Source organism: Salvelinus fontinalis, chromosome 15 (genome assembly GCF_029448725.1).
Source record: "Salvelinus fontinalis isolate EN_2023a chromosome 15, ASM2944872v1, whole genome shotgun sequence".
NCBI classification, from domain to species: Eukaryota; Metazoa; Chordata; class Actinopteri; order Salmoniformes; family Salmonidae; genus Salvelinus; species Salvelinus fontinalis.
The window spans coordinates 912,053-938,917 of record NC_074679.1 but is presented as its reverse complement, the minus strand read 5'-3'; the positions used below and the strand labels follow the sequence as shown (position 1 = coordinate 938,917).

Sequence of the window (26,865 nt, the reverse complement as noted above, 5' to 3'; positions counted from 1 at the left end):
TGGCTCGGGTGGTTGTTGTCCTTGATTATCTTTATGGCCTTCCTGTGACATCTGGTGGTGTAGGTGGCCTGGAGGGCAGGTAGTTTGCCCCCGGTGATGCGTTGTGCAGACCTCACTACCCTCTGGAGAGCCTTACGGTTGTGGGCGGAGCAGTTGCCGTACCAGGCGGTGATGCAGCCCGACAGGATGCTCTCGATTGTGCATCTGTAAAAGTCTGAGTGTTTCCGGTGACAAGCCAAATTTCTTCAGCCTCCTGAGGTTGAAGAGGCTGCTGCGCCTTCTTCAAAACGCTGTCTGTGTGGGTGGACCATTTCAGTTTGTCCGTGATGTGTACACCGAGGAACTTAAAACTTTCCACCCTCTCCACTATTGTCCCGTCGATGTGGATAGGGGGCTGCTCCCTCTGCTGTTTCCTGAAGTCCACGATCATCTCCTTTGGTTTTTTTGACGTTGAGGGAGAGGTTATTTTCCTGACACCACCTCCGAGGGCCCTCACCTCCTCCCTGTAGGCCGTCTCGTCGTTGTTGGTAATCAAGCCTACCACTGCAGTGTCGTCCGCAAACTTGATTATTGAGTTGGAGGCGTGCATGGCCACGCAGTCATGGTTGAACAGGGAGTACAGGAGAGGGCTCAGAACGCACCCTTGTGGGGCCCCGGTGTTGAGGATCAGCGGGGTGGAGTTGTTGTTACCTACCCTCACCTCCTGGGGGCAGCCCGTCAGGAAGTCCATGACCCAGTTGCACAGGGCGGGGTCGAGACCCAGGGTCTCGAGCTTGATGACGAGTTTGGAGGGTACTATGGTGTTAAATGCTGAGCTGTAGTCGATGAACAGCATTCTCACATAGGTATTCCTCTTGTCCAGATGGGTTAGGGCAGTGTGCAGTGTGCAGTGTGCAGTGTGGTTGCGATTGCGTCGTCTGTGGACCTATTGGGTCGGTAAGCAAATTGGAGTGGGTCTAGAGTGGCAGGTAGGGTGGAGGTGATATGATCCTTGACTAGTCTCTCAAAGCACTTCATGATGACGGAAGTGAGTGCTACGGGGCGGGAGTCGTTTAGCTCAGTTACCTTAGCTTTCTTGGGAACAGGAACAATGGTGGCCCTCTTGAAGCATGTGGGAACAGCAGACTGGGATAAGGATTGATTGAATATGTCCGTAAACACACCAGCCAGCTGGTCTGCGCATGCTCTGAGGACGCGGCTGGGGATGCCGTCTGTGCCTGCAGTCTTGCGAGGGTTAACACGTTTAAATGTTTTACTCACGTCGCCTGCAGTGAAGGAGAGTCCGCAGGTTTTAGTAGCGGGCCGTGTCTGTGGCATTGTATTGTCCTCAAAGCGAGCCAATAAGTTGTTTAGCCTGTCTGGGAGCAAGACATCCTGGTCCGCGACGGGGCTGGTTTTCTTTTTGTAATCCGTGATTGACTGTAGACCCTGCCACATTCCTCTCGTATCTGAGCCGTTGAATTGCGACTCTACTTTGTCTCTATACTGGCACTTAGATTGTTTGATTGCCTTGCGGAGGGAATAGCTACACTGTTTGTATTCGGTCATGTTTCCGGTCACCTTGCCCTGATTAAAAGCAGTGGTTCGCGCTTTCAGTTTTGCGCGAATGCTGCCATCAATCCACGGTTTCTGGTTTGGGAATGTTTTAATAGTTGCTGTCGGTACGACATCGCCGATGCACTTGCTAATAAACTCGCTCGCCGAATCAGCGTATTCGTCAATGTTGTTGTTTGACGCAATGCGAAACATATCCCAGTCCACGTGATCGAAGCAATCTTGAAGCGTGGAATCAGATTGGTCGGACCAGCGTTGAACAGACCTGAGCGCAGGAGCTTCCTGTCTTAGTTTCTGTATATAGGCTGGGAGCAACAAAATGGCAACAAAATATACTTTGTGGTCAGCTTTTCCGAAAGGAGGGCGGGGGAGGACCTTATATGCGTCGCGGAAGTTAGAATAACAATGATCCAAGGTTTTACCAGCCCTGGTAGCACAATCGATATGCTGACAGAATTTGGGGAGCCTTGTTTTCAGATTAGCCTTGTTAAAATCCCCAGCTACAATGAATGCAGCCTCAGGATATGTGGTTTCCAGTTTACATAGAGTAAAATGTAGTTCGTTCAGGGCCATCGATGTGTCTGCTTGGGGGGGAATATACACGGCTGTGATTATTATCGAAGAGAATTCTCTTCGTAGATAATGCAGTTGACATTTGATTGTGAGGAATTCTAAGTCAGGTGAACAGAAGGACTTGAGTTCCTGTATGTTGTTATGATCACACCACGTCTTGTTAATCATAAGGCATACCCCTCCGCCCTACTTCTTACCAGAGATGCTTGTTTCTGTCGGAGCGATGCGTGAAGAAACCAGCTGGCTGCACCGACTCCAATAGCGTGTCTCGAGTGAGCCAAATTTCCATGAAGCAAAGAACGTTACAGTCTCTTATGTCTCTCTGGAATGCTACCCTTGCTCGGATTTCATCAACCTTGTTGTAAAGAGACTGGACATTGGCGAGTAGTATGCTCGGGAGCGGTGCGCGATGTGCCTGTCTCCGGAGCCTGACCAGAAGACCGCTTCGTCTGCCCCTTTTTCGGCGTCGTTGTATTGGTTCGCCGGCTGGGATCCGATCCATTGTCCTGGGTGGTCCAATAGTTCCTCCCGACTGTATGTAATAAAACCTAAGACTACCTGGGGTACTAATGTAAGAAAAAACACGTAAACAACAAAATACTGCATAGTTTACTAGGAACGCGAAGCGAGGCGACCATCTCTGTCGGCGCTTGAAAAGCTCCAGCGAGAAAAGCCACCAAACGGCTCTGAAAAGTAGAAAGTCCAACCCTCTCGCACCGACTGTATAGTCGTACTTATGTAATCCAATACATGCTGACCCTTCAACATCGGAAGGAAACGCTTCAGCACTAGCAAAACAGTCAGTAGTTCTAGGTAATTGATATGCAGTGGCCTTTGCGCTGTTGACCAAATCACTATTTCCGAGTAGCCCACACACAGCGCTCCCCATCCCAGTAAGGATGAGTCTGTTGTGATCACCCTGCAGGACACTGCCCGGCCAATGAAAACCCCTCGCAACTGCAGTCATGGGTCTCTTCAAGGAGTCAATGCACGGCGGGGATACCTTGAGCAACCGATGGCAGTGGCAAGATGCGTCTAGATGTGCAGCGATCAGCCAGCGCTGAAACAGATACAGCAACAGAAGTCCCAGAAGCACCACAGCTATCATAAAGGAACCGTACCAGACAGATCTAGAATGAAAACCCTCCTCTGTTTGGACAAAAATGATTCAGAACCGAGTCCAGAACAAGACCCAGAAACTGAATATCAAACAACTTTTCTTGTGATTCCCTAGTGAGACTGAATATGGAAACCAGTGTGGAAGTGTAGAGCTCCACCTGTTCCCTCCGCTCCGCTACAACTAGCCAATCATCCAGATAGGCCAATACTCTGATCCCACGGCATGGCACCGGTGCCAAAGCCACCTCCACCACCATAAAAATGGTGCAGAGCGATAGGGAGAGCCCGAAAGGCAGGACCAGAAACTTGTAGGCCATCATATGGACGTGTACCAATCCATGGGGCTTACCGACTGCAATTGCCGGTGAAGTGTGAGAATTTTGAACTTGCAAACCTTGAGGTGATTTAAAAAAAAACACAAAGTTCATGATGTGGGCGTAACATTCCATCACAAGGTCACAAATAGCCTGCTTTGAAGATTATGGGTTATAACCTGTATTATGTGTAATAACCTGTGTGATGTGGTATAATATGTTTGTGTTATAACCTCGTTATGATGTGTTATAACCTGTATTATGTGTAATAACCTCTGTTTTCCCAGCTGCAATGTGAAGAGTCTCCTGAGACGTCATGTCTGTATCTCTCGTCTGGAGCGGCCTCAGAACTGGGGAGAGAACTGCTGTGAAGTCCGTTATGTTATCCTCATCCTGGCCCCACTCAAAATGGTAACTATGTCACCCTCTTCCTGGCCCCACTCAAAATGGTAACTATGTCACCCTCTTCCTGGCCCCACTCAAAATGGTAACTATGTCACCCTCTTCCTGGCCCCACTCAAAATGGTAACTATGTCACCCTCTTCCTGGCCCCACTCAAAATGGTAACTACGTCACCCTCTTCCTGGCCCCACTCAAAATGGTAACTATGTCATCCTCATCCTGGCCCCACTCAAAATAGTAACTATGTCACCCTCTTCCTGGCCCCACTCAAAATGGTAACTATGTCACCCTCTTCCTGGCCCCACTCAAAATGGTAGCTATGTCATCCTCATCCTGGCCCCACTCAAAATAGTAACTATGTCACCCTCTTCCTGGCCCCACTCAAAATGGTAACTATGTCACCCTCTTCCTGGCCCCACTCAAAATGGTAACTATGTCACCCTCATCCTGGACCCACTCAAAATGGTAACTATGTCACCCTCATCCTGGACCCACTCAAAATGGTAACTATGTCACCCTCATCCTGGACCCACTCAAAATGGTAACTTTGCCATCCTTTACAAACCCTTTACATTCCATCCAGCTTTTCCTTTATACTTCAGTCTTACAGTCTAACCTCAACCCCCTTTTCTTCTCACATTTGTCTGCTCTTTGCCCCACTCATAGTTATCCTCTTCTCTAGAGCTGGGTTATATAAAGCCATTACACGATAAATGTACTAATGTATTGCGATAACGATAAATCTGCGATAGATTATGGTATATTATTTTGGGGGAGGTGCTTGAGCTGGCAGATATAGACAAAGGGTTATATTGCAATAAACCATTTTGCTCGATAATAACAAATACAACAATATATACAATGTATATTTATCTTGTATGGACAGTTACTTTACATTAGCAGCAGGGCTCTAGACCATTTTATTCCAGTGCCAAGTAAGACAACTGAGATGGTAGCCTATGATTCAAAAAGTAAGCTATTTCATCTAACAACCTGTCAAAATAGGATCCAAAATGATCAGATTTCTAGAACTGCCATAGGCCCAAAAATATGAAACATCCTGCTCCATCCCCGACTAAATACATTGTTCAGTTGTCAGAATTTTAAAATCACAAATAGAAAAATATTTAAAGGTTGTTTACCTGTTTTCTAACAGTTATTACTATTTTATTTTATTTTAATTTTACTTAAGGGGCCAAGACAAATGTGCCGAATGGCGTTGATAACCAGGTGCTAATGCGTCTCTTTCCTCACTGAATGAATGTCGTCAATTGATGATTGGCCGACAGAAACCAGAAAGATGTGATCTCACAATCTGAATGATAAGGGTGAAGAGGATGATTGAATTTAGAACAATAGTGTAATGATGATGAAGAATTGTGGGAGGTCTAATGATTTCATTATGAAAGGATGGAAATGGAATATAATTTACCCTCAGAGAGTCAAATCAGACACTGAACATACAACGTGTGTAGTTGTCACGCCTACTCCCACTTCCTCTCTGCAGCTCTCGACATCGACGGTCTAGTAACTTCTTATGGCTGCAGGGGGCGTTACTGTGTAGCCAGCTAAATCGTGCCCATTTCAAACGGCCTCGTACTCAATTCTTGCTCGTACAATATGCATATTATTATTTTTATTGGATAGAAAACACTCTCTAGTTTCTATAGCCGTTGGAATTTTGTCTCTGAGTGGAACAGAACTCCTTCTACAGCACTTTTCATGACAGGGAGTCAGATTTCAGACATCTTGGCCCCTGATCTGGGGTCGGTTTAAAGGTCCCTGTAAATGCTATGGAGAAACAGACACTGCTTACGTCTTCCCCTGGGTGTCAGTACGTGGTGACGCTTTGAATGGAGTCGATTGCGCAATCAGGGCCTGTATAAAACAGCAAAATGTGCAAGTAGCTTCCCTTTGCTGCCTGCGACTGACGCAGGAAGGACGTCGGACTCGCCTCCTTCCAACCTGTTGTTTAGCCAGTAATATTTCTCCGGTCATGTTTTTACTCGTTATAGGTGTTAAAAACATCATAAGGTAGTTAATTTAAACCGTTTTATAGCAATTTATATCCGTTTAGTGCGATTTTGAGGCATTTCTTTCTGAGACACTTTGAACCGCTGGGCACGTTTTGGGGTCCCGGTCGAACGTTAGTGGGCATTTCGACGGACAGAGGGCATCTTTCGACCAAAAGAAGATTAGACCCAAGAAAGGATACATTGCCCAAGATTCTGATGGAAGATCACCTCATAGTAAGAAATATTTAAGATGGGCCTCCCGGGTGGCGCAGTGGTCTAGGGCACTGCATCGCAGTGCTAACTGCGCCACCAGAGTCTCTGGGTTCGCCCCCAGGCTCTGTCGCAGCCGGCCGCGACCGGGAGGTCCGTGGGGCGACGCACAATTAGGCTAGCGTCGTCCGGGTTAGGGAGGGTTTGGCCGGTAGGGATTTCCTTGTCTCATCGCGCTCCAGCGACTTCTGTGGTGGGCTGGGCGCAGTTCGCGCTAACCAAGGGGGCCAGGTGCACGGTGTTTCCTCCGACACATTGGTGCGGCTGGCTTCCGGGTTGGAGGCGCGCTGTGTTAAAGAAGCAGTGCGGCTTGGTTGGGTTGTGCCTCGGAGAACGCATGGCTTTCGACCTTCGTCTCTCCCGAGCCCGTACGGGAGTTGTAGCGATGAGACAAGATAGTAATTACTAGCGATTGGATACCACGAAAATTGGGGAGAAAAGGGGGGGTTAAAAAAAAAGAAAAAAAAAAAAGAAATATTTAAGATGATAAATCGTTGTTCTGTCGAAAAAATTTAAACGCATATTCCGCCATTTTGTTTGGTATAGCTTCGCTTGGCGAACCCTGTATTGCACAGTAAGGATAATTTAGAAATGTAATTCAGCGATTGCATTAAGAACTAATTTGTCTTTCGATAGCTGTCCAACTTATATTTTTTTAGTCAAGTTTATGAATAGATATCCATGAGACAAGATCACTGTGAAAGATGGCGACCGACATTTTCAGGCTAGTTTTGCTAGTATTGTCATTGTATAACCACGGTTTTTGTGGCTAAATATGCACATTTTCGAACAAACTCTATATGTATGTTGTAATATGATGTTACATGAGTGTCATCGGAAGAATTCTGAGAAGGTTAGTGAAAAAATGTATATATTTTGACGATGATAACGATATCGGATGTTGTCATAGGTGTACCGGCGTCGGGCTGCAGCCATAACAGGCTAACCACCGACCCTGGCAACAATCATTATCGTTACAAACACCTAGTCTCCATCATTACACACACCTGGTCTCCATCATTACACACACCTGGTCTCCATCATTACACACACCTGGTCCCCATCATTACACACACCTGGTCCCCATCATTACACACACCTGGTCCCCATCATTACACACACACCTGGTCCCCATCATTACACACACCTGCTCCCCATCAGTACATACACCTGCTCCCTATCATTACATACACCTGGTCCCCATCATTACACATACCTGGTCTCCATCATTACACACACTTGGTCCCAATCATTACACACACCTGGTCTACATCATTACACACACAACTGGTCTACATCATTACATACACCTGGTCTCCATCATTACACACACCTGGTCTCCATCATTACACACACCTGGTCTCCATCATTACCTACACCTGGTCTCCATCATTACACACACCTGGTCTCCATCATTACACACACCTGCTCCCCATCATTACACACACCTGCGTCCCATCATTACACACACACCTGGTCCCCATCATTACACACACCTGCTCCCCATCATTACACACACCTGCTCCCCATCATTACACACACACCTGGTCCCCATCATTACACACACCTGGTCCCTATCAGTACACACACCTGCTCCCCATCATTACATACACCTGGTACCCATCATTACACACACCTGGTCCCCATCAGTACACACACCTGGTCCCAATCATTACACACACCTGGTCTCCATCATTACACACACCTGCTCCCCATCATTACATACACCTGGTACCCATCATTACACACACCTGCTCCCCATCATTACATACACCTGGTCCCCATCATTACCCACACCTGGTCCCCATCATTACACACACCTGGTCCCCATCAGTACACACACCTGGTCAACATCATTATATACACCTGGTCTACATCATTATATACGGAGGAGGTCAGGGACCTGGCCGTGTGGTGGCAGGACAACAACCTCTCCCTCAATGTGATCAAGACAAAGGAGATGATTGTGGACGACAGGAAAAAGAGAACAGAGCACGTCCCCATTCTCATCGACGGGGCTGCAGTGGAGCAGGTTGAGAGTTTCAGGTTCCTTGGTGTCCACACCACCAACAAACTAACATGATCCAAGCACACCAAGACAGTCGTGAAGAGGGCACAACAAAACCTATTCCAGCTCAGGAGACTGAAAAGATTTGGCATGGGTCCTCAAATCCTCAAAAGGTTCTACAGCTGCAACATCGAGAGCATCCTGACTGGTTGCATCACTGCCTGGTATGGCAATTGCTCGGCCTCGGACCGCAAGGCACTACAGAGAGTAGAGGTCGACCGATTAATCGGAATGGCCGACTAATTAGGGCCGATTTCAAGTTTTCATAGCAATCGGAAATCGGTAATTTTGGACGCCGATTTTGCAGATTTTTTCATTTATTTTTTTACACCTTTATTTAACGAGGCAAGTCAGTTAAGAAAACATTCTTATTTTCAATGACGGCCTAGGAACGGTGGGTTAACTGCCTTGTTCAGGGGCAGAACGACCGATTTTTACCTTGTCAGCTCAGGGATTCAATCTTGCAACCTTACGGTTAACTAGTCCAACGCTCTAACAACCTGCCTCACGAGGAGCCCGCCTGTTACGCGAATGTAGTAAGAAGCCAAGGTAAGTTACTAGCTAGCATTAAACTTATCTTACAAAAAACAATATATCAATTATAATCACTAGTTATAACTACACATGGTTGATGATATTACTAGTTTATTTAGCGTGTCCTGCACTGTCGTTGCACCAATATGTACCTAACCATAAACATCAATGCCTTTCTTAAAATCAAATATACAAAAGTATATATTTTTAAACCTGCATATTTAGCTAAAATAAATCCAGGTTAGCAGAATCCAATAGTCAAAGGTATATGAAATACAAATCGTATAAAGAGAAATAGTTCTATAATTCCTATAATAACTACAACCTAAAACTTCTTACCTGGGAATATTGAAGACTCATGTTAAAAGGAACCACTAGCTTTCATATGTTCTCATGTTCTGAGGAAGGAACTTAAACGTTAGCTTTCTTTCATGCCACATATTGCACTTTTACTTTCTTCTCCAACACTTTGTTTTTGCATTATTTAAACCAAATTGAACATGTTTCATTATTTATTTGAGGCTAAATAGATTTTATTGATGTATTATATTAAGTTAAAATAAGTGTTCTTTCAGGATTGTTGAAATTGTCATTATTACAAAGAAAAAAAAAATAGGCCGATTAATCGGTATCGGCTTTTTTCAGTCCTCCAATAATCGGTATCGGTATCGGCGGTGAAAAATCATAATCGGTCGACCTCTAACAGAGAGTAGTGCAAACGGCCAGGTACATCACTTGGAACTAGCTTCCTGCCATCCAGGACCTATATAATAGGCGGTGTCAGAGGAAGGCCCTAAAAATTGTCTCCCTGCTACCGCATGGCAAGCGGTACCAGGGGGCCAAGTCTAGGACCAAGAGGCTTCTAAACAGCTTCTACCCCCAAGGCATAAGACTCCTGATCACCTAATCAAAAGGCTACCCAGACTATTTGCATTGCCCCCCCATACTCCCTCTTTTACACCGTTGCTACTCTCTAGTTATCATCGTTGCATAGTCACTGTAATAACTCTACCTACATGTACATACTACCTCAACTAACCGGTGCCCCTGCACATTGACTCTGTACCGGTACCCCTCTGTATATAGTCTCACTATTGTTATTTTACTGCTGCTCTTTAATTACTTGTTACTTTCATTTCTTATTCTTGTCCATATTTTTTTTTAAATTGCATTGTTGGTTAGGGGCTTGTAAGTAAGCTTTTCACCTGTTGTATTCCACACGAGATTTGATTTGAATGAATACGCCCCTGATCACACGCAAACACAGTTAACTTTCATAGCAGCCACATACAAACAACATGATCACTGTCATAGCAGCCACATACAAACAACATGATCACTTTGCTTGTTGTAATTCCTTCTCTGATCTACTCACTCCCCTCCTCTCTCACCTCTTGTGGACTTCAGTGCACAACACATCAGCTGTCTGTGACCAGGCGAAAAAACCTTTCCAAGCCAAAGCTGCCTCTCATAACCGCTAACCGCTACACACAGCCTGCATCGTAGTCACCATATTATCTAACGTCATAGTCAACATAGCAAATATAACTAATGCGTTAGTAAACGCGCTACACTCATGCAGTACAGTGTACAGTCAGCAAGCAGTTTAGCATTTACCCAGGAGGCAATAATTTGTTAAATCCAAAAGCTTACCTTGACTTGGAAGAGTTCCAATGTTGGATAGCCATAGCTAACTAGCTAACATAGCATCCCTCTCTGTTTGAGCCAGGTGTTTGAGTATGCTAAACTAGCTATATAGCTAAGTTTGCTAAGTAACTGAAAGTTTTTAAAAAGTACAACGAAATAACTCCCTTTCTCTCTCTCTCTTGCTTCTTCTTAATTTTGTTTAATTGTAAGGGAAGTAGAAATGGGTTATACGTCTCTGTAGATTTACAAACTACGTCTTCCAATAGGACTGTAGAATTACAAACTACGTCTTCCAATAGGACTGTAGAATTACAAACTACGTCTTCCAATAGGACTGTAGAATTACAAACTACGTCTTCCAATAGGACTGTAGAATTACAAACTACGTCTTCCAATAGGACTGTAGAATTACAAACTACGTCTTCCAATAGGACTGTAGAATTACAAACTACGTCTTCCAATAGGACTGTAGAATTACAAACTACGTCTTCCAATAGGACTGTAGAATTACAAACTACGTCTTCCAATAGGACTGTAGAATTACAAACTACGTCTTCCAATAGGACTGTAGAATTACAAACTACGTCTTCCAATAGGACTGTAGAATTACAAACTACGTCTTCCAATAGGACTGTAGAATTACAAACTACGTCTTCCAATAGGACTGTAGAATTACAAACTACGTCTTCCAATAGGACTGTAGAATTACAAACTACGTCTTCCAATAGGACTGTAGAATTACAAACTACGTCTTCCAATAGGACTGTAGAATTACAAACTACGTCTTCCAATAGGACTGTAGAATTACAAACTACGTCTTCCAATAGGACTGTAGAATTACAAACTCTTTCTAAACAAATAACTGTTGTTGTTATATTTTTACATGGATATATTTCCACAAATATTTATTCACGCAATTCATCCTTTACGATTGTTTTGCACTATTTATCAAGCATTGGTGCCTATGTTTGACGGAGGATGAGGTGGGGGAAGCCAGGGGTGAGACGGAGGATGAGGTGGGGGATGCCAGGGGTGAGACGGAGGATGAGGTGGGGGATGCCAGGGGTGAGACGGAGGAGGAGGTGAGGGAAGCCAGGGGTGAGACGGAGGACGAAGTGGGGGAAGCCAGGGGTGAGAGGGAGGATAAGGTGGGGGAAGCCAAGGGTGAGACGGACGATGAGGTGGAGGAAGCCAGGGGTGAGACGGAGGACGAAGTGGGGGAAGCCAGGGGTGAGACGGAGGACGAAGTGGGGGAAGCCAGGGGTGAGACGGAGGATAAGGTGGGGGAAGCCAGGGGTGAGACGGAGGATGAGGTGGGGGAAGCCAGGGGTGAGACGGAGGATGAGGTGGAGGAAGCCAAGGGGGAGACGGAAGATGAGGTAGGGGAAGCCAGGGGTGAGACGGAGGATGAGGTGGAGGAAGCCAGGGGTGAGACGGACGATGAGGTGGAGGAAGCCAAGGGGGAGACGGAGGATGAGGTGGGGGATGCCAGGGGGAGATGGAGGATGAGGTGGGGGATGCCAGGGGGAGACGGAGGATGAGGTGGGGGAAGCCAGGGGGAGACGGAGGATGAGGTGGGGGAAGCCAAGGGGGAGATGGAGGATGAGGTGGGGGAAGCCAGGGGTGAGACGGAGGATGAGGTGGAGGAAGCCAGGGGTGAGACGGACGATGAGGTGGAGGAAGCCAAGGGGGAGACGGACGATGAGGTGGGGGATGCCAGGGGGAGATGGAGGATGAGGTGGGGGATGCCAGGGGGAGACGGAGGATGAGGTGGGGGAAGCCAGGGGGGAGACGGAGGATGAGGTGTGGTGCTATAACTCCCTGCTGTGTGATATGGTCTCTTCTTCTCTGTTTGATCGCAGTCTTCTTCTCCTCCTACTCCTCCTCTTCCTCTTCCCCTTCATCTTCTTCTTCTTCTAATATGTTCATCAATAGACAGACTAAACAACTTGTTTGTTTTTTTGGTTTGGCCAGTCATAATGCTCTCTCTATCTCCTCTCCTCTGCACAGAAGAGTACGAAGACAGCGATGGAGCTCGGCAGGACATTTGGGACGTTATTCTCAGACATCTCATTTAGACAGAAGCTCCTAGAGACCAAGACACAGGAGGAGTTTAAAGAAGCCCTGGTGTTCCAACGACACCAGCTCACAGCAGCCAATCAGCAACCTGCTGCAGTGGAGGAGGAGGAGGAGGAAGAAGAGGAGGAGACTGACCCACACTCCCACAAGCCACTCAAGGTGAGGCCCCCAACACCCAACACATGCGTCCCAGCTGGGCACATGAAGTGACATGAGCCCACCCCTACTCCAAAGCTGTCATCAAGGCAAAGGGGGGCTACTTCGAAGAATCAAAAAAAAAAAAAATTAACACTTGTTTGGTTACTATATGATTCCATATGTGTTATTTCATAGTTTTGACGTCTTCACTATTATTCCACAATGTAGAAAATAGTAAAAATAAAGAAAAACCCTTGAATGAGAAGGTGTGTCCAAACATTTGACTGGTACTGTATATATTCAGACCCTTTACTCAGTACTTTGATGAAGGACATTTGGCAGCGATTACAGCCTCAAGTCTTCTTGGGTATGACACTACAAGCATAAGCCCACCCCTACCCCCCATCCACAAGAGGAGCATTCCTCAGCATGAGCCCACCCCCCCCCCCCCATCCACAAGAGGAGCATTCCTCAGCATGAGCCCACCCCCCCCCCCCATCCACAAGAGGAGCATTCCTCAGCATGAGCCCACCCCCCCCCCATCCACAAGAGGAGCATTCCTCAGCATGAGCCCACACCTACCCCCCCATCCACAAGAGGAGCATTCCTCAGCATGAGCCCACACCTACCCCCCCATCCACAGGAGGAGCATTCCTCAGCATGAGCCCACACCTACCCCCCCATCCACAAGAGGAGCATTCCTCAGCATGAGCCCACACCTACCCCCCATCCACAAGAGGAGAATTCCTCAGCATGAGCCCACCCCTGCCCCCCCATCCACAAGAGGAGCATTCCTCAGCATGAGCCCACACCTACCCCCCCATCCACAAGAGGAGCATTCCTCAGCATGAGCCCACACCTACCCCCCATCAACAAGAGGAGAATTCCTCAGCATGAGCCCACCCCTACCCCTCCCATCCACAAGAGGAGCATTCCTCAGCATGAGCCCACCCCTACCCCCATCCACAAGAGGAGCATTCCTCAGCATGAGCCCACCCCTACCCCCCATCCACAAGAGGAGCATTCCTCAGCATGAGCCCACCCCTACCCCCATCCACAAGAGGAGCATTCCTCAGCATGAGCCCACCCCTACCCCCCATCCACAAGAGGAGCATTCCTCAGCATGAGCCCACACCTACCCCCCCATCCACAAGAGGAGCATTCCTCAGCATGAGCCCACACCTACCCCCCATCCACAAGAGGAGCATTCCTCAGCATAAGCCCACCCCTACCCCCCCATCCACAAGAGGAGCATTCCTCAGCATGAGCCCACCCCTACCCCCCCATCCACAAGAGGAGCATTCCTCAGCATGAGCCCACCCCTACCCCCCCATCCACAAGAGGAGCATTCCTCAGCATGAGCCCACACCTACCCCCCCCATCCACAAGAGGAGCATTCCTCAGCATGAGCCCACCCCTACCCCCCCCCCCATCCACAAGAGGAGCATTCCTCAGCATAAGCCCACCCCTACCCCCCCCCCCCCATCCACAAGAGGAGCATTCCTCAGCATAAGCCCACCCCTACCCCCCCCCCCCCCCCATCCACAAGAGGAGCATTCCTCAGCATGAGCCCACCCCTACCCCCCCCCCCATCCACAAGAGGAGCATTCCTCAGCATGAGCCCACACCTACCCCCCCCCCCCCCCCCATCCACAAGAGGAGCATTCCTCAGTATGAGCCCACACCTACCCCCCCCCCCCCCCCATCCACAAGAGGAGCATTCCTCAGCATGAACCCACACCTACCCCCCATCCACAAGAGGAGCATTCCTCAGCATGAGCCCACACCTACCCCCCCATCCAGAAGAGGAGCATTCCTCAGCATGAGCCCACACCTACCCCCCATCCACAAGAGGAGCATTCCTCAGCATGAGCCCACACCTACCCCCCATCCACAAGAGGAGCATTCCTCAGCATGAGCCCACACCTACCCCCCCATCCACAAGAGGAGCATTCCTCAGCATGAGCCCACCCCTACCCCCCCCATCCACAAGAGGAGCATTCCTCAGCATGAGCCCACCCCTACCCCCCCCATCCACAAGAGGAGAATCCTCAGCATGAGCCCACCCCCCCCCCCATCCACAAGGAGCATTCCTCAGCATGAGCCCACCCCTACCCCCCCCCCCCATCCACAAGAGGAGCATTCCTCAGCATGGGCCCACCCCTACCCCCCCATCCACAAGATGAGCATTCCTCAGCATGAGCCCACACCTACCCCCCATCCACAAGAGGAGCATTCCTCAGCATGAGCCCACACCTACCCCCCATCCACAAGAGGAGCATTCCTCAGCATGAGCCCACCCCTACCTCCCCATCCACAAGAGGAGCATTCCTCAGCATGAGCCCACACCTACCCCCCATCCACAAGAGGAGCATTCCTCAGCATGAGCCCACACCTACCCCCCTCCCCCCATCCACAAGAGGAGCATTCCTCAGCATGAGCCCACCCCTACCCCCCCCCCCATCCACAAGAGGAGCATTCCTCAGCATGAGCCCACCCCCCCCCCCCCATCCACAAGAGGAGCATTCCTCAGCATGAGCCCACCCCTACCCCCCCATCCACAAGAGGAGCATTCCTCAGCATGAGCCCACCCCTACCCCCCATCCACAAGAGGAGCATTCCTCAGCATGAGCCCACCCCTACCCCCCCCCATCCACAAGAGGAGCATTCCTCAGCATGAGCCCACCCCCCCCCCCATCCACAAGAGGAGCATTCCTCAGCATGAGCCCACCCCCCCCCCCATCCACAAGAGGAGCATTCCTCAGCATGAGCCCACCCCTACCCCCCATCCACAAGAGGAGCATTCCTCAGCATGAGCCCACCCCCCCCCCCCCATCCACAAGAGGAGCATTCCTCAGCATGAGCCCACACCTACCCCCCCATCCACAAGAGGAGCATTCCTCAGCATGAGCCCACCCCTACCCCCCATCCACAAGAGGAGCATTCCTCAGCATGGGCCCACCCCCATCCCCCCCATCCACAAGAGGAGAATTCCTCAGCATGAGCCCACCCCTACCCCCCATCCACAAGAGGAGCATTCCTCAGCATGAGCCCACCCCTACCCCCCCCCCCCCATCCACAAGAGGAGCATTCTTCAGCATGAGCCCACACCTACCCCCCATCCACAAGAGGAGCATTCCTCAGCATGAGCCCACACCTACCCCCCATCCACAAGAGGAGCATTCCTCAGCATGAGCCCCCACCTACCCCCCATCCACAAGAGGAGCATTCCTCAGCATGAGCCCACACCTACCCCCCATCCACAAGAGGAGCATTCCTCAGCATGAGCCCACCCCTACCCCCCATCCACAAGAGGAGCATTCCTCAGCATGAGCCCACACCTACCCCCCCATCCACAAGAGGAGCATTCCTCAGCATGAGCCCACCCCTACCCCCCCATCCACAAGAGGAGCATTCCTCAGCATAAGCCCACCCCTACCCCCCATCCACAAGAGGAGCATTCCTCAGCATGAGCCCACCCCTACCCCCCATCCACAAGAGGAGCATTCCTCAGCATGAGCCCACCCCTACCCCCCCATTCACAAGAGGAGCATTCCTCAGCATGAGCCCACACCTACCCCCCCATCCACAAGAGGAGCATTCCTCAGCATGAGCCCACCCCTACCCCCCATCCACAAGAGGAGCATTCCTCAGCATGAGCCCACCCCCCCCCCATCCACAAGAGGAGCATTCCTCAGCATGAGCCCACCCCTACCCCCCCATCCACAAGAGGAGCATTCCTCAGCATGAGCCCACCCCTACCCCCCCCCCCATCCACAAGAGGAGCATTCCTCAGCATGAGCCCACCCCTACCCCCCCATCCACAAGAGGAGCATTCCTCAGCATGAGCCCACACCTACCCCCCCATCCACAATAGGAGCATTCCTCAGCATGAGCCCACCCCTACCCCCCCCCCCCCATCCACAAGAGGAGCATTCCTCAGCATGAGCCCACCCCTACCCCCCCCATCCACAAGAGGAGCATTCCTCAGCATGAGCCCACACCTACCCCCCATCCACAAGAGGAGCATTCCTCAGCATGAACCCACACCTACCCCCCCATCCACAAGAGGAGAATTCCTCAGCATGAGCCCACCCCTACCCCCCCATCCACAAGAGGAGCATTCCTCAGCATAAGCCCACCCCTACCCCCCCCATCCACAAGAGGAGCATTCCTCAGCATAAGCCCACCCCTACCCCCCCCATCCACAAGAGGAGCATTCCTCAGCATAAGCCCACCCCTACCCCCCCCCCATCCACAAGAGGAGAATTCCTCAGCATGAGCCCACCCCTACCCCCCATCCACAAGAGGAGCATTCCTCAGCATGAGCCCACCCCCCCCCATCCACAGGAGGAGAATTCCTCAGCATGAGCCCACCCCTACCCCCCCCATCCACAAGAGGAGAATTCCTCAGCATGAGCCCACACCTACCCCCCATCCACAAGAGGAGCATTCCTCAGCATGAGCCCACCCCCCCCCCCCCCCATCCACAAGAGGAGCATTCCTCAGCATGAGCCCACCCCCACCCCCCCATCCACAAGAGGAGCATTCCTCAGCATGAGCCCACCCCCCCCCATCCACAAGAGGAGAATTCCTCAGCATGAGCCCACCCCTACCCCCCCCATCCACAAGAGGAGAATTCCTCAGCATGAGCCCACACCTACCCCCCATCCACAAGAGGAGCATTCCTCAGCATGAGCCCACCCCCCCCCATCCACAAGAGGAGCATTCCTCAGCATGAGCCCACCCCCACCCCCCCATCCACAAGAGGAGCATTCCTCAGCATGAGCCCACCCCTACCCCCCATCCACAAGAGGAGCATTCCTCAGCATGAGCCCACCCCCCCCCATCCACAAGAGGAGCATTCCTCAGCATGGGCCCACCCCTACCCCCCATCCACAAGAGGAGCATTCCTCAGCATGAGCCCACCCCTACCCCCCATCCACAAGAGGAGCATTCCTCAGCATGAGCCCACCCCTACCCCCCATCCACAAGAGGAGCATTCCTCAGCATGAGCCCACCCCTACCCCCCCTCCACAAGATGAGCATTCCTCAGCATGAGCCCACTCCTACCCCCCATCCACAAGAGGAGCATTCCTCAGCATGAGCCCACCCCTACCCCCCATCCACAAGAGGAGCATTCCTCAGCATGAGCCCACCCCTACCCCCCCCATCCACAAGAGGAGAATTCCTCAGCATGAGCCCACCCCCCCCCCCATCCACAAGAGGAGCATTCCTCAGCATGAGCCCACCCCTATCCCCCCATCCACAAGAGGAGCATTCCTCAGCATGAGCCCACACCTACCCCCCATCCACAAGAGGAGCATTCCTCAGCATGAGCCCACCCCTACCACCCCATCCACAAGAGGAGCATTCCTCAGCATGAGCCCACACCTACCCCCATCCACAAGAGGAGCATTCCTCAGCATGAGCCCACTCCTACCCCCCCATCCACAAGAGGAGCATTCCTCAGCATGAGCCCACCCCCCCCCCATCCACAAGAGGAGCATTCCTCAGCATGAGCCCACACCTACCCCCCCCCCATCCACAAGAGGAGCATTCCTCAGCATGAGCCCACCCCTACCCCCCATCCACAAGAGGAGCATTCCTCAGCATGAGCCCACCCCCACCCCCCCATCCACAAGAGGAGCATTCCTCAGCATGAGCCCACACCTACCCCCCATCCACAAGAGGAGCATTCCTCAGCATGAGCCCACCCCTACCCCCCCCATCCACAACAGGAGAATTCCTCAGCATGAGCCCACACCTACCCCCCATCCACAAGAGGAGCATTCCTCAGCATGAGCCCACACCTACCCCCCATCCACAAGAGGAGCATTCCTCAGCATGAGCCCAGACCTACCCCCCCATCCACAAGAGGAGCATTCCTCAGCATGAGCCCACCCCTACCCCCCCCCCCATCAACAAGAGGAGCATTCCTCAGCATGAGCCCACCCCTACCCCCCCCCATCCACAAGAGGAGCATTCCTCAGCATGAGCCCACCCCTACCCCCCCATCCACAAGAGGAGCATTCCTCAGCATGAGCCCACCCCTACCCCCCGATCCACAAGAGGAGCATTCCTCAGCATGAGCCCACCCCTACCCCCCCCCCCCATCCACAAGAGGAGCATTCCTCAGCATGAGCCCACCCCTACCCCCCCCATCCACAAGAGGAGCATTCCTCAGCATGAGCCCACCCCCACCCCCCCATCCACAAGAGGAGCATTCCTCAGCATGAGCCCACCCCTACCCCCCCCATCCACAAGAGGAGCATTCCTCAGCATGAGCCCACCCCTACCCCCCCCCATCCACAAGAGGAGCATTCCTCAGTATGATCCCACACCTACCCCCCCCCCCTCCACAAGAGGAGCATTCCTCAGCATGAGCCCACACCTACCCCCCATCCACAAGAGGAGCATTCCTCAGCATGAGCCCACACCTACCCCCCCATCCAGAAGAGGAGCATTCCTCAGCATGAGCCCACACCTACCCCCCATCCACAAGAGGAGCATTCCTCAGCATGAGCCCACACCTACCCCCCATCCACAAGAGGAGCATTCCTCAGCATGAGCCCACACCTACCCCCCCATCCACAAGAGGAGCATGCCTCAGCATGAGCCCACCCCTACCCCCCCCATCCACAAGAGGAGCATTCCTCAGCATGAGCCCACCCCTACCCCCCCCATCCACAAGAGGAGAATCCTCAGCATGAGCCCACCCCCCCCATCCACAAGAGGAGCATTCCTCAGCATGAGCCCACCCCTACCCCCCCCCCATCCACAAGAGGAGCATTCCTCAGCATGGGCCCACCCCTACCCCCCCATCCACAAGATGAGCATTCCTCAGCATGAGCCCACACCTACCCCCCATCCACAAGAGGAGCATTCCTCAGCATGAGCCCACACCTACCCCCCATCCACAAGAGGCGCATTCCTCAGCATGAGCCCACACCTACCCCCCATCCACAAGAGGAGCATTCCTCAGCATGAGCCCACACCTACCCCCCATCCACAAGAGGAGCATTCCTCAGCATGAGCCCACCCCTACCCCCCCATCCACAAGAGGAGCATTCCTCAGCATGAGCCCACACCTACCCCCCATCCACAAGAGGAGCATTCCTCAGCATGAGCCCACACCTACCCCCCTCCCCCCATCCACAAGAGGATCATTCCTCAGCATGAGCCCACCCCTACCCCCCCCCCATCCACAAGAGGAGCATTCCTCAGCATGAGCCCACCCCCCCCCCCATCCACAAGAGGAGCATTCCTCAGCATGAGCCCACCCCTACCCCCCATCCACAAGAGGAGCATTCCTCAGCATGAGCCCACCCCTACCCCCCCATCCACAAGAGGAGCATTCCTCAGCATGAGCCCACCCCTACCCCCCATCCACAAGAGGAGCATTCCTCAGCATGAGCTCACCCCTACCCCCCCCCCCATCCACAAGAGGAGCATTCCTCAGCATGAGCCCACCCCCCCCCCCATCCACAAGAGGAGCATTCCTCAGCATGAGCCCACCCCCCCCCCATCCACAAGAGGAGCATTCCTCAGCATGAGCCCACCCCTACCCCCCATCCACAAGAGGAGCATTCCTCAGCATGAGCCCACCCCCCCCCCCCCCCATCCACAAGAGGAGCATTCCTCAGCATGAGCCCACACCTACCCCCCCATCCACAAGAGGAGCATTCCTCAGCATGAGCCCACCCCTACCCCCCATCCACAAGAGGAGCATTCCTCAGCATGAGCCCACACCTACCCCCCCATCCACAAGAGGAGCATTCCTCAGCATGAGCCCACCCCTACCCCCCATCCACAAGAGGAGCATTCCTCAGCATGAGCCCACCCCTACCCCCCCCCATCCACAAGAGGAGCATTCCTCAACATGAGCCCACACCTACCCCCCATCCACAAGAGGAGCATTCCTCAGCATGAGCCCACACCTACCCCCCATCCACAAGAGGAGCATTCCTCAGCATGAGCCCCCACCTACCCCCCATCCACAAGAGGAGCATTCCTCAGCATGAGCCCACACCTACCCCCCATCCACAAGAGGAGCATTCCTCAGCATGAGCCCACCCCTACCCCCCATCCACAAGAGGAGCATTCCTCAGCATGAGCCCACACCTACCCCCCCATCCACAAGAGGAGCATTCCTCAGCATGAGCCCACCCCTACCCCCCCATCCACAAGAGGAGCATTCCTCGCATAAGCCCACCCCTACCCCCCATCCACAAGAGGAGCATTCCTCAGCATGAGCCCACCCCTACCCCCCCATTCACAAGAGGAGCATTCCTCAGCATGAGCCCACACCTACCCCCCCATCCACAAGAGGAGCATTCCTCAGCATGAGCCCACCCCTACCCCCCATCCACAAGAGGAGCATTCCTCAGCATGAGCCCACCCCTACCCCCCCCATCCACAAGAGGAGCATTCCTCAGCATGAGCCCACCCCTACCGAGGAGCATTCCTCAGCATGAGCCCACCCCTACCCCCCCCCCCCATCCACAAGAGGAGCATTCCTCAGCATGAGCCCACCCCTACCCCCCATCCACAAGAGGAGCATTCCTCAGCATGAGCCCACACCTACCCCCCCATCCACAAGAGGAGCATTCCTCAGCATGAGCCCACCCCCCCCCATCCACAAGAGGAGCATTCCTCAGCATGATTCCACCCCTACCCCCCCATCCACAAGAGGAGAATTCCTCAGCATGAGCCCACCCCTACCCCCCCATCCACAAGAGGAGCATTCCTCAGCATGAGCCCACCCCTACCCCCCCATCCACAAGAGGAGCATTCCTCAGCATGAGCCCACCCCTACCCCCCCCATCCACAAGAGGAGAATTCCTCAGCATGAGCCCACCCCCCCCCCCCCCATCCACAAGAGGAGCATTCCTCAGCATGAGCCCACCCCTACCCCCTCCCCCCATCCACAAGATGAGCATTCCTCAGCATGAGCCCACACCTACCTCCCATCCACAAGAGGAGCATTCCTCAGCATGAGCCCACACCTACCCCCCATCCACAAGAGGAGCATTCCTCAGCATGAGCCCACACCTACCCCCCATCCACAAGAGGAGCATTCCTCAGCATGGGCCCACACCTACCCCCATCCACAAGAGGAGCATTCCTCAGCATGAGCCCACCCATACCCCCCATCAACAAGAGGAGCATTCCTCAGCATGAGCCCACACCTACCCCCCATCCACAAGAGGAGCATTCCTCAGCATGAGCCCACCCCTACCCCCCCATCCACAAGAGGAGCATTCCTCAGCATAAGCCCACCCCTACCCCCCATCCACAAGAGGAGCATTCCTCAGCATGAGCCCACCCCTACCCCCCATCCACAAGAGGAGCATTCCTCAGCATGAGCCCACCCCAACCCCCCCATCCACAAGAGGAGCATTCCTCAGCATGAGCCCACACCTACCCCCCCATCCACAAGAGGAGCATTCCTCAGCATGAGCCCACCCCTACCCCCCATCCACAAGAGGAGCATTCCTCAGCATGAGCCCACCCCCCCCCCCCCCATCCACAAGAGGAGCATTCCTCAGCATGAGCCCACCCCTACCCCCCCATCCACAAGAGGAGCATTCCTCAGCATGAGCCCACCCCTACCCCCCCCCCCATCCACAAGAGGAGCATTCCTCAGCATGAGCCCACCCCTACCCCCCATCCACAAGAGGAGCATTCCTCAGCATGAGCCCACACCTACCCCCCCATCCACAATAGGAGCATTCCTCAGCATGAGCCCACCCCTACCCCCCCCCCCCCATCCACAAGAGGAGCATTCCTCAGCATGAGCCCACCCCTACCCCCCCCATCCACAAGAGGAGCATTCCTCAGCATGAGCCCACACCTACCCCCCATCCACAAGAGGAGCATTCCTCAGCATGAACCCACACCTACCCCCCCCATCCACAAGAGGAGAATTCCTCAGCATGAGCCCACCCCTACCCCCCCCATCCACAAGAGGAGCATTCCTCAGCATAAGCCCACCCCTACCCCCCCCATCCACACGAGGAGCATTCCTCAGCATAAGCCCACCCCTACCCCCCCATCCACAAGAGGAGCATTCCTCAGCATAAGCCCACCCCTACCCCCCCCATCCACAAGAGGAGAATTCCTCAGCATGAGCCCACCCCTACCCCCCATCCACAAGAGGAGCATTCCTCAGCATGAGCCCACCCCCCCCATCCACAAGAGGAGAATTCCTCAGCATGAGCCCACCCCTACCCCCCCCATCCACAAGAGGAGAATTCCTCAGCATGAGCCCACACCTACCCCCCATCCACAAGAGGAGCATTCCTCAGCATGAGCCCACCCCCCCCCCCCCCATCCACAAGAGGAGCATTCCTCAGCATGAGCCCACCCCCACCCCCCCATCCACAAGAGGAGCATTCCTCAGCATGAGCCCACCCCTACCCCCCATCCACAAGAGGAGCATTCCTCAGCATGAGCCCACCCCCCCCCATCCACAAGAGGAGCATTCCTCAGCATGGGCCCACCCCTACCCCCATCCACAAGAGGAGCATTCCTCAGCATGAGCCCACCCCTACCCCCCATCCACAAGAGGAGCATTCCTCAGCATGAGCCCACACCTACCCCCCCATCCACAAGAGGAGCATTCCTCAGCATGAGCCCAACCCAACCCCCCCCCATCCACAAGAGGAGCATTCCTCAGCATGAGCCCACCCCTACCCCCCATCCACAAGAGGAGCATTCCTCAGCATGAGCCCACCCCCACCCCCCCATCCACAAGAGGAGCATTCCTCAGCATGAGCCCCCCCCCCCCCCCATCCACAAGAGGAGCATTCCTCAGCATGAGCCCACCCCCACCCCCCCATCCACAAGAGGAGCATTCCTCAGCATGAGCCCACCCCCCCCCCATCCACAAGAGGAGCATTCCTCAGCATGAGCCCAAACCTACCCCCCATCCACAAGAGGAGCATTCCTCAGGATGAGCCCACCCCCCCCCCCCATCCACAAGAGGAGCATTCCTCAGCATGAGCCCACACCTACCCCCCCATCCACAAGAGGAGCATTCCTCAGCATGAGCCCACACCTACCCCCCATCCACAAGAGGAGCATTCCTCAGCATGAGCCCACCCCTACCCCCCCATCCACAAGAGGAGCATTCCTCAGCATGAGCCCACCCCTACCCCCCCCCCCCCATCCACAAGAGGAGCATTCCTCAGCATGAGCCCACCGCTACCCCCCCATCCACAAGAGGAGCATTCCTCAGCATGAGCCCACCCCCCCCCCATCCACAAGAGGCGCATTCCTCAGCATGAGCCCACCCCTACCCCCCCATCCACAAGAGGAGCATTCCTCAGCATGAGCCCACCCCTACCCCCCATCCACAAGAGGAGCATTCCTCAGCATGAGCCCACCCCTACCCCCCCTCCACAAGAGGAGCATTCCTCAGCATGAGCCCACCCCTACCCCCCATCCACAAGAGGAGCATTCCTCAGCATGAGCCCACCCCTACCCCCCATCCACAAGAGGAGCATTCCTCAGCATGAGCCCACCCCTACCCCCCCATCCACAAGAGGAGAATTCCTCAGCATGAGCCCACCCCCCCCCCATCCACAAGAGGAGCATTCCTCAGCATGAGCCCACCCCTATCCCCCCATCCACAAGAGGATCATTCCTCAGCATGAGCCCACACCTACCCCCCATCCACAAGAGGAGCATTCCTCAGCATGAGCCCACCCCTACCCCCCCATCCACAAGAGGAGCATTCCTCAGCATGAGCCCACACCTACCCCCCATCCACAAGAGGAGCATTCCTCAGCATGAGCCCACCCCTACCCCCCCATCCACAAGAGGAGCATTCCTCAGCATGAGCCCACCCCCCCCCCATCCACAAGAGGAGCATTCCTCAGCATGAGCCCACACCTACCCCCCCCCCCCCATCCACAAGAGGAGCATTCCTCAGCATGAGCCCACCCCTACCCCCCATCCACAAGAGGAGCATTCCTCAGCATGAGCCCACCCCCACCCCCCCATCCACAAGAGGAGCATTCCTCAGCATGAGCCCACACCTACCCCCCATCCACAAGAGGAGCATTCCTCAGCATGAGCCCACCCCTACCCCCCCATCCACAAGAGGAGAATTCCTCAGCATGAGCCCACACCTACCCCCCATCCACAAGAGGAGCATTCCTCAGCATGAGCCCACACCTACCCCCCATCCACAAGAGGAGCATTCCTCAGCATGAGCCAGACCTACCCCCCCATCCACAAGAGGAGCATTCCTCAGCATGAGCCCACCCCTACCCCCCCCCCATCCACAAGAGGAGCATTCCTCAGCATGAGCCCACCCCTACCCCCCCCCCCATCCACAAGAGGAGCATTCCTCAGCATGAGCCCACCCCTACCCCCCCATCCACAAGAGGAGCATTCCTCAGCATGAGCCCACCCCTACCCCCCGATCCACAAGAGGAGCATTCCTCAGCATGAGCCCACCCCTACCCCCCCCCCCCATCCACAAGAGGAGCATTCCTCAGCATGAGCCCACCCCTACCCCCCCATCCACAAGAGGAGCATTCCTCAGCATGAGCCCACCCCTACCCCCCCATCCACAAGAGGAGCATTCCTCAGCATGAGCCCACCCCTACCCCCCCATCCACAAGAGGAGAATTCCTCAGCATGAGCCCACCCCCCCCCCATCCACAAGAGGAGCATTCCTCAGCATGAGCCCACCCCTACCCCCCCCCCCCCATCCACAAGAGGAGCATTCCTCAGCATGAGCCCACCCCTACCCCCCCATCCACAAGAGGAGCATTCCTCAGCATGAGCCCACCCCTACCCCCCCCCATCCACAAGAGGAGCATTCCTCAGCATGAGCCCACCCCTACCCCCCCATCCACAAGAGGAGCATTCCTCAGCATGAGCCCACACCTACCCCCCCATCCACAAGAGGAGCATTCCTCAGCATGAGCCCACCCCTATCCCCCCCATCCACAAGAGGAGCATTCCTCAGCATGAGCCCACCCCTACCCCCCATCCACAAGAGGAGCATTCCTCAGCATGAGCCCACCCCCCCCCCCCCCATCCACAAGAGGAGCATTCCTCAGCATAAGCCCACCCCTACCCCCCATCCACAAGAGGAGCATTCCTCAGCATGAGCCCACCCCTACCCCCCCCATCCACAAGAGGAGCATTCCTCAGCATGAGCCCACACCTACCCCCCATCCACAAGAGGAGAATTCCTCAGCATGAGCCCACCCCTATCCCCCCCATCCACAAGAGGAGCATTCCTCAGCATGAGCCCACCCCCCCCCATCCACAAGAGGAGCATTCCTCAGCATGAGCCCACCCCCCCCCCCATCCACAAGAGGAGCATTCCTCAGCATGAGCCCACCCCCACCCCCCCATCCACAAGAGGAGCATTCCTCAGCATGAGCCCACCCCCCCCATCCACAAGAGGAGCATTCCTCAGCATGAGCCCACCCCTACCCCCCCATCCACAAGAGGAGCATTCCTCAACATGAGCCCACACCTACCCCCCCATCCACAAGAGGAGCATTCCTCAGCATGAGCCCACCCCTACCCCCCCCCATCCACAAGAGGAGCATTCCTCAGCATGAGCCCACCCCTACCCCCCATCCACAAGAGGAGCATTCCTCAGCATGAGCCCACCCCCCCCCCCCCATCCACAAGAGGAGCATTCCTCAGCATGAGCCCACACCTACCCCCCCATCCACAAGAGGAGCATTCCTCAGCATGAGCCCACCCCTACCCCCCATCCACAAGAGGAGCATTCCTCAGCATGAGCCCACCCCCACCCCCCATCCACAAGAGGAGCATTCCTCAGCATGAGCCCACCCCTACCCCCCCCATCCACAAGAGGAGAATTCCTCAGCATGAGCCCACACCTACCCCCCATCCACAAGAGGAGCATTCCCCAGCATGAACCCACACCTACCCCCCATCCACAAGAGGAGCTTTCCTCAGCATGAGCCCACACCTACCCCGCATCCACAAGAGGAGCATTCCCCAGCATGAACCCACACCTACCCCCCATCCACAAGAGGAGCATTCCTCAGCATGAGCCCACCCCTACCCCCCCCCCCATCCACAAGAGGAGCATTCCTCAGCATGAGCCCACCCCTACCCCCCCATCCACAAGAGGAGCATTCCTCAGCAT

General features: G+C 53.9%; 1 protein-coding gene across 3 annotated transcripts in view; it reads left to right on the top strand.

The window, feature by feature from the left end:
• Positions 1–26,865, top strand: part of slc4a11 (solute carrier family 4 member 11) — a 195,683-nt gene that overhangs the window by 63,040 nt on the left and 105,778 nt on the right. For all 3 annotated transcript variants that reach the window (XM_055862413.1, XM_055862414.1, XM_055862415.1), the window contains exons 5-6: positions 3,848–3,971; positions 12,507–12,734. In XM_055862413.1, the coding sequence (XP_055718388.1) occupies positions 3,848–3,971; positions 12,507–12,734 (352 nt within the window). The remainder of the gene's footprint in view (positions 1–3,847; positions 3,972–12,506; positions 12,735–26,865) is intronic.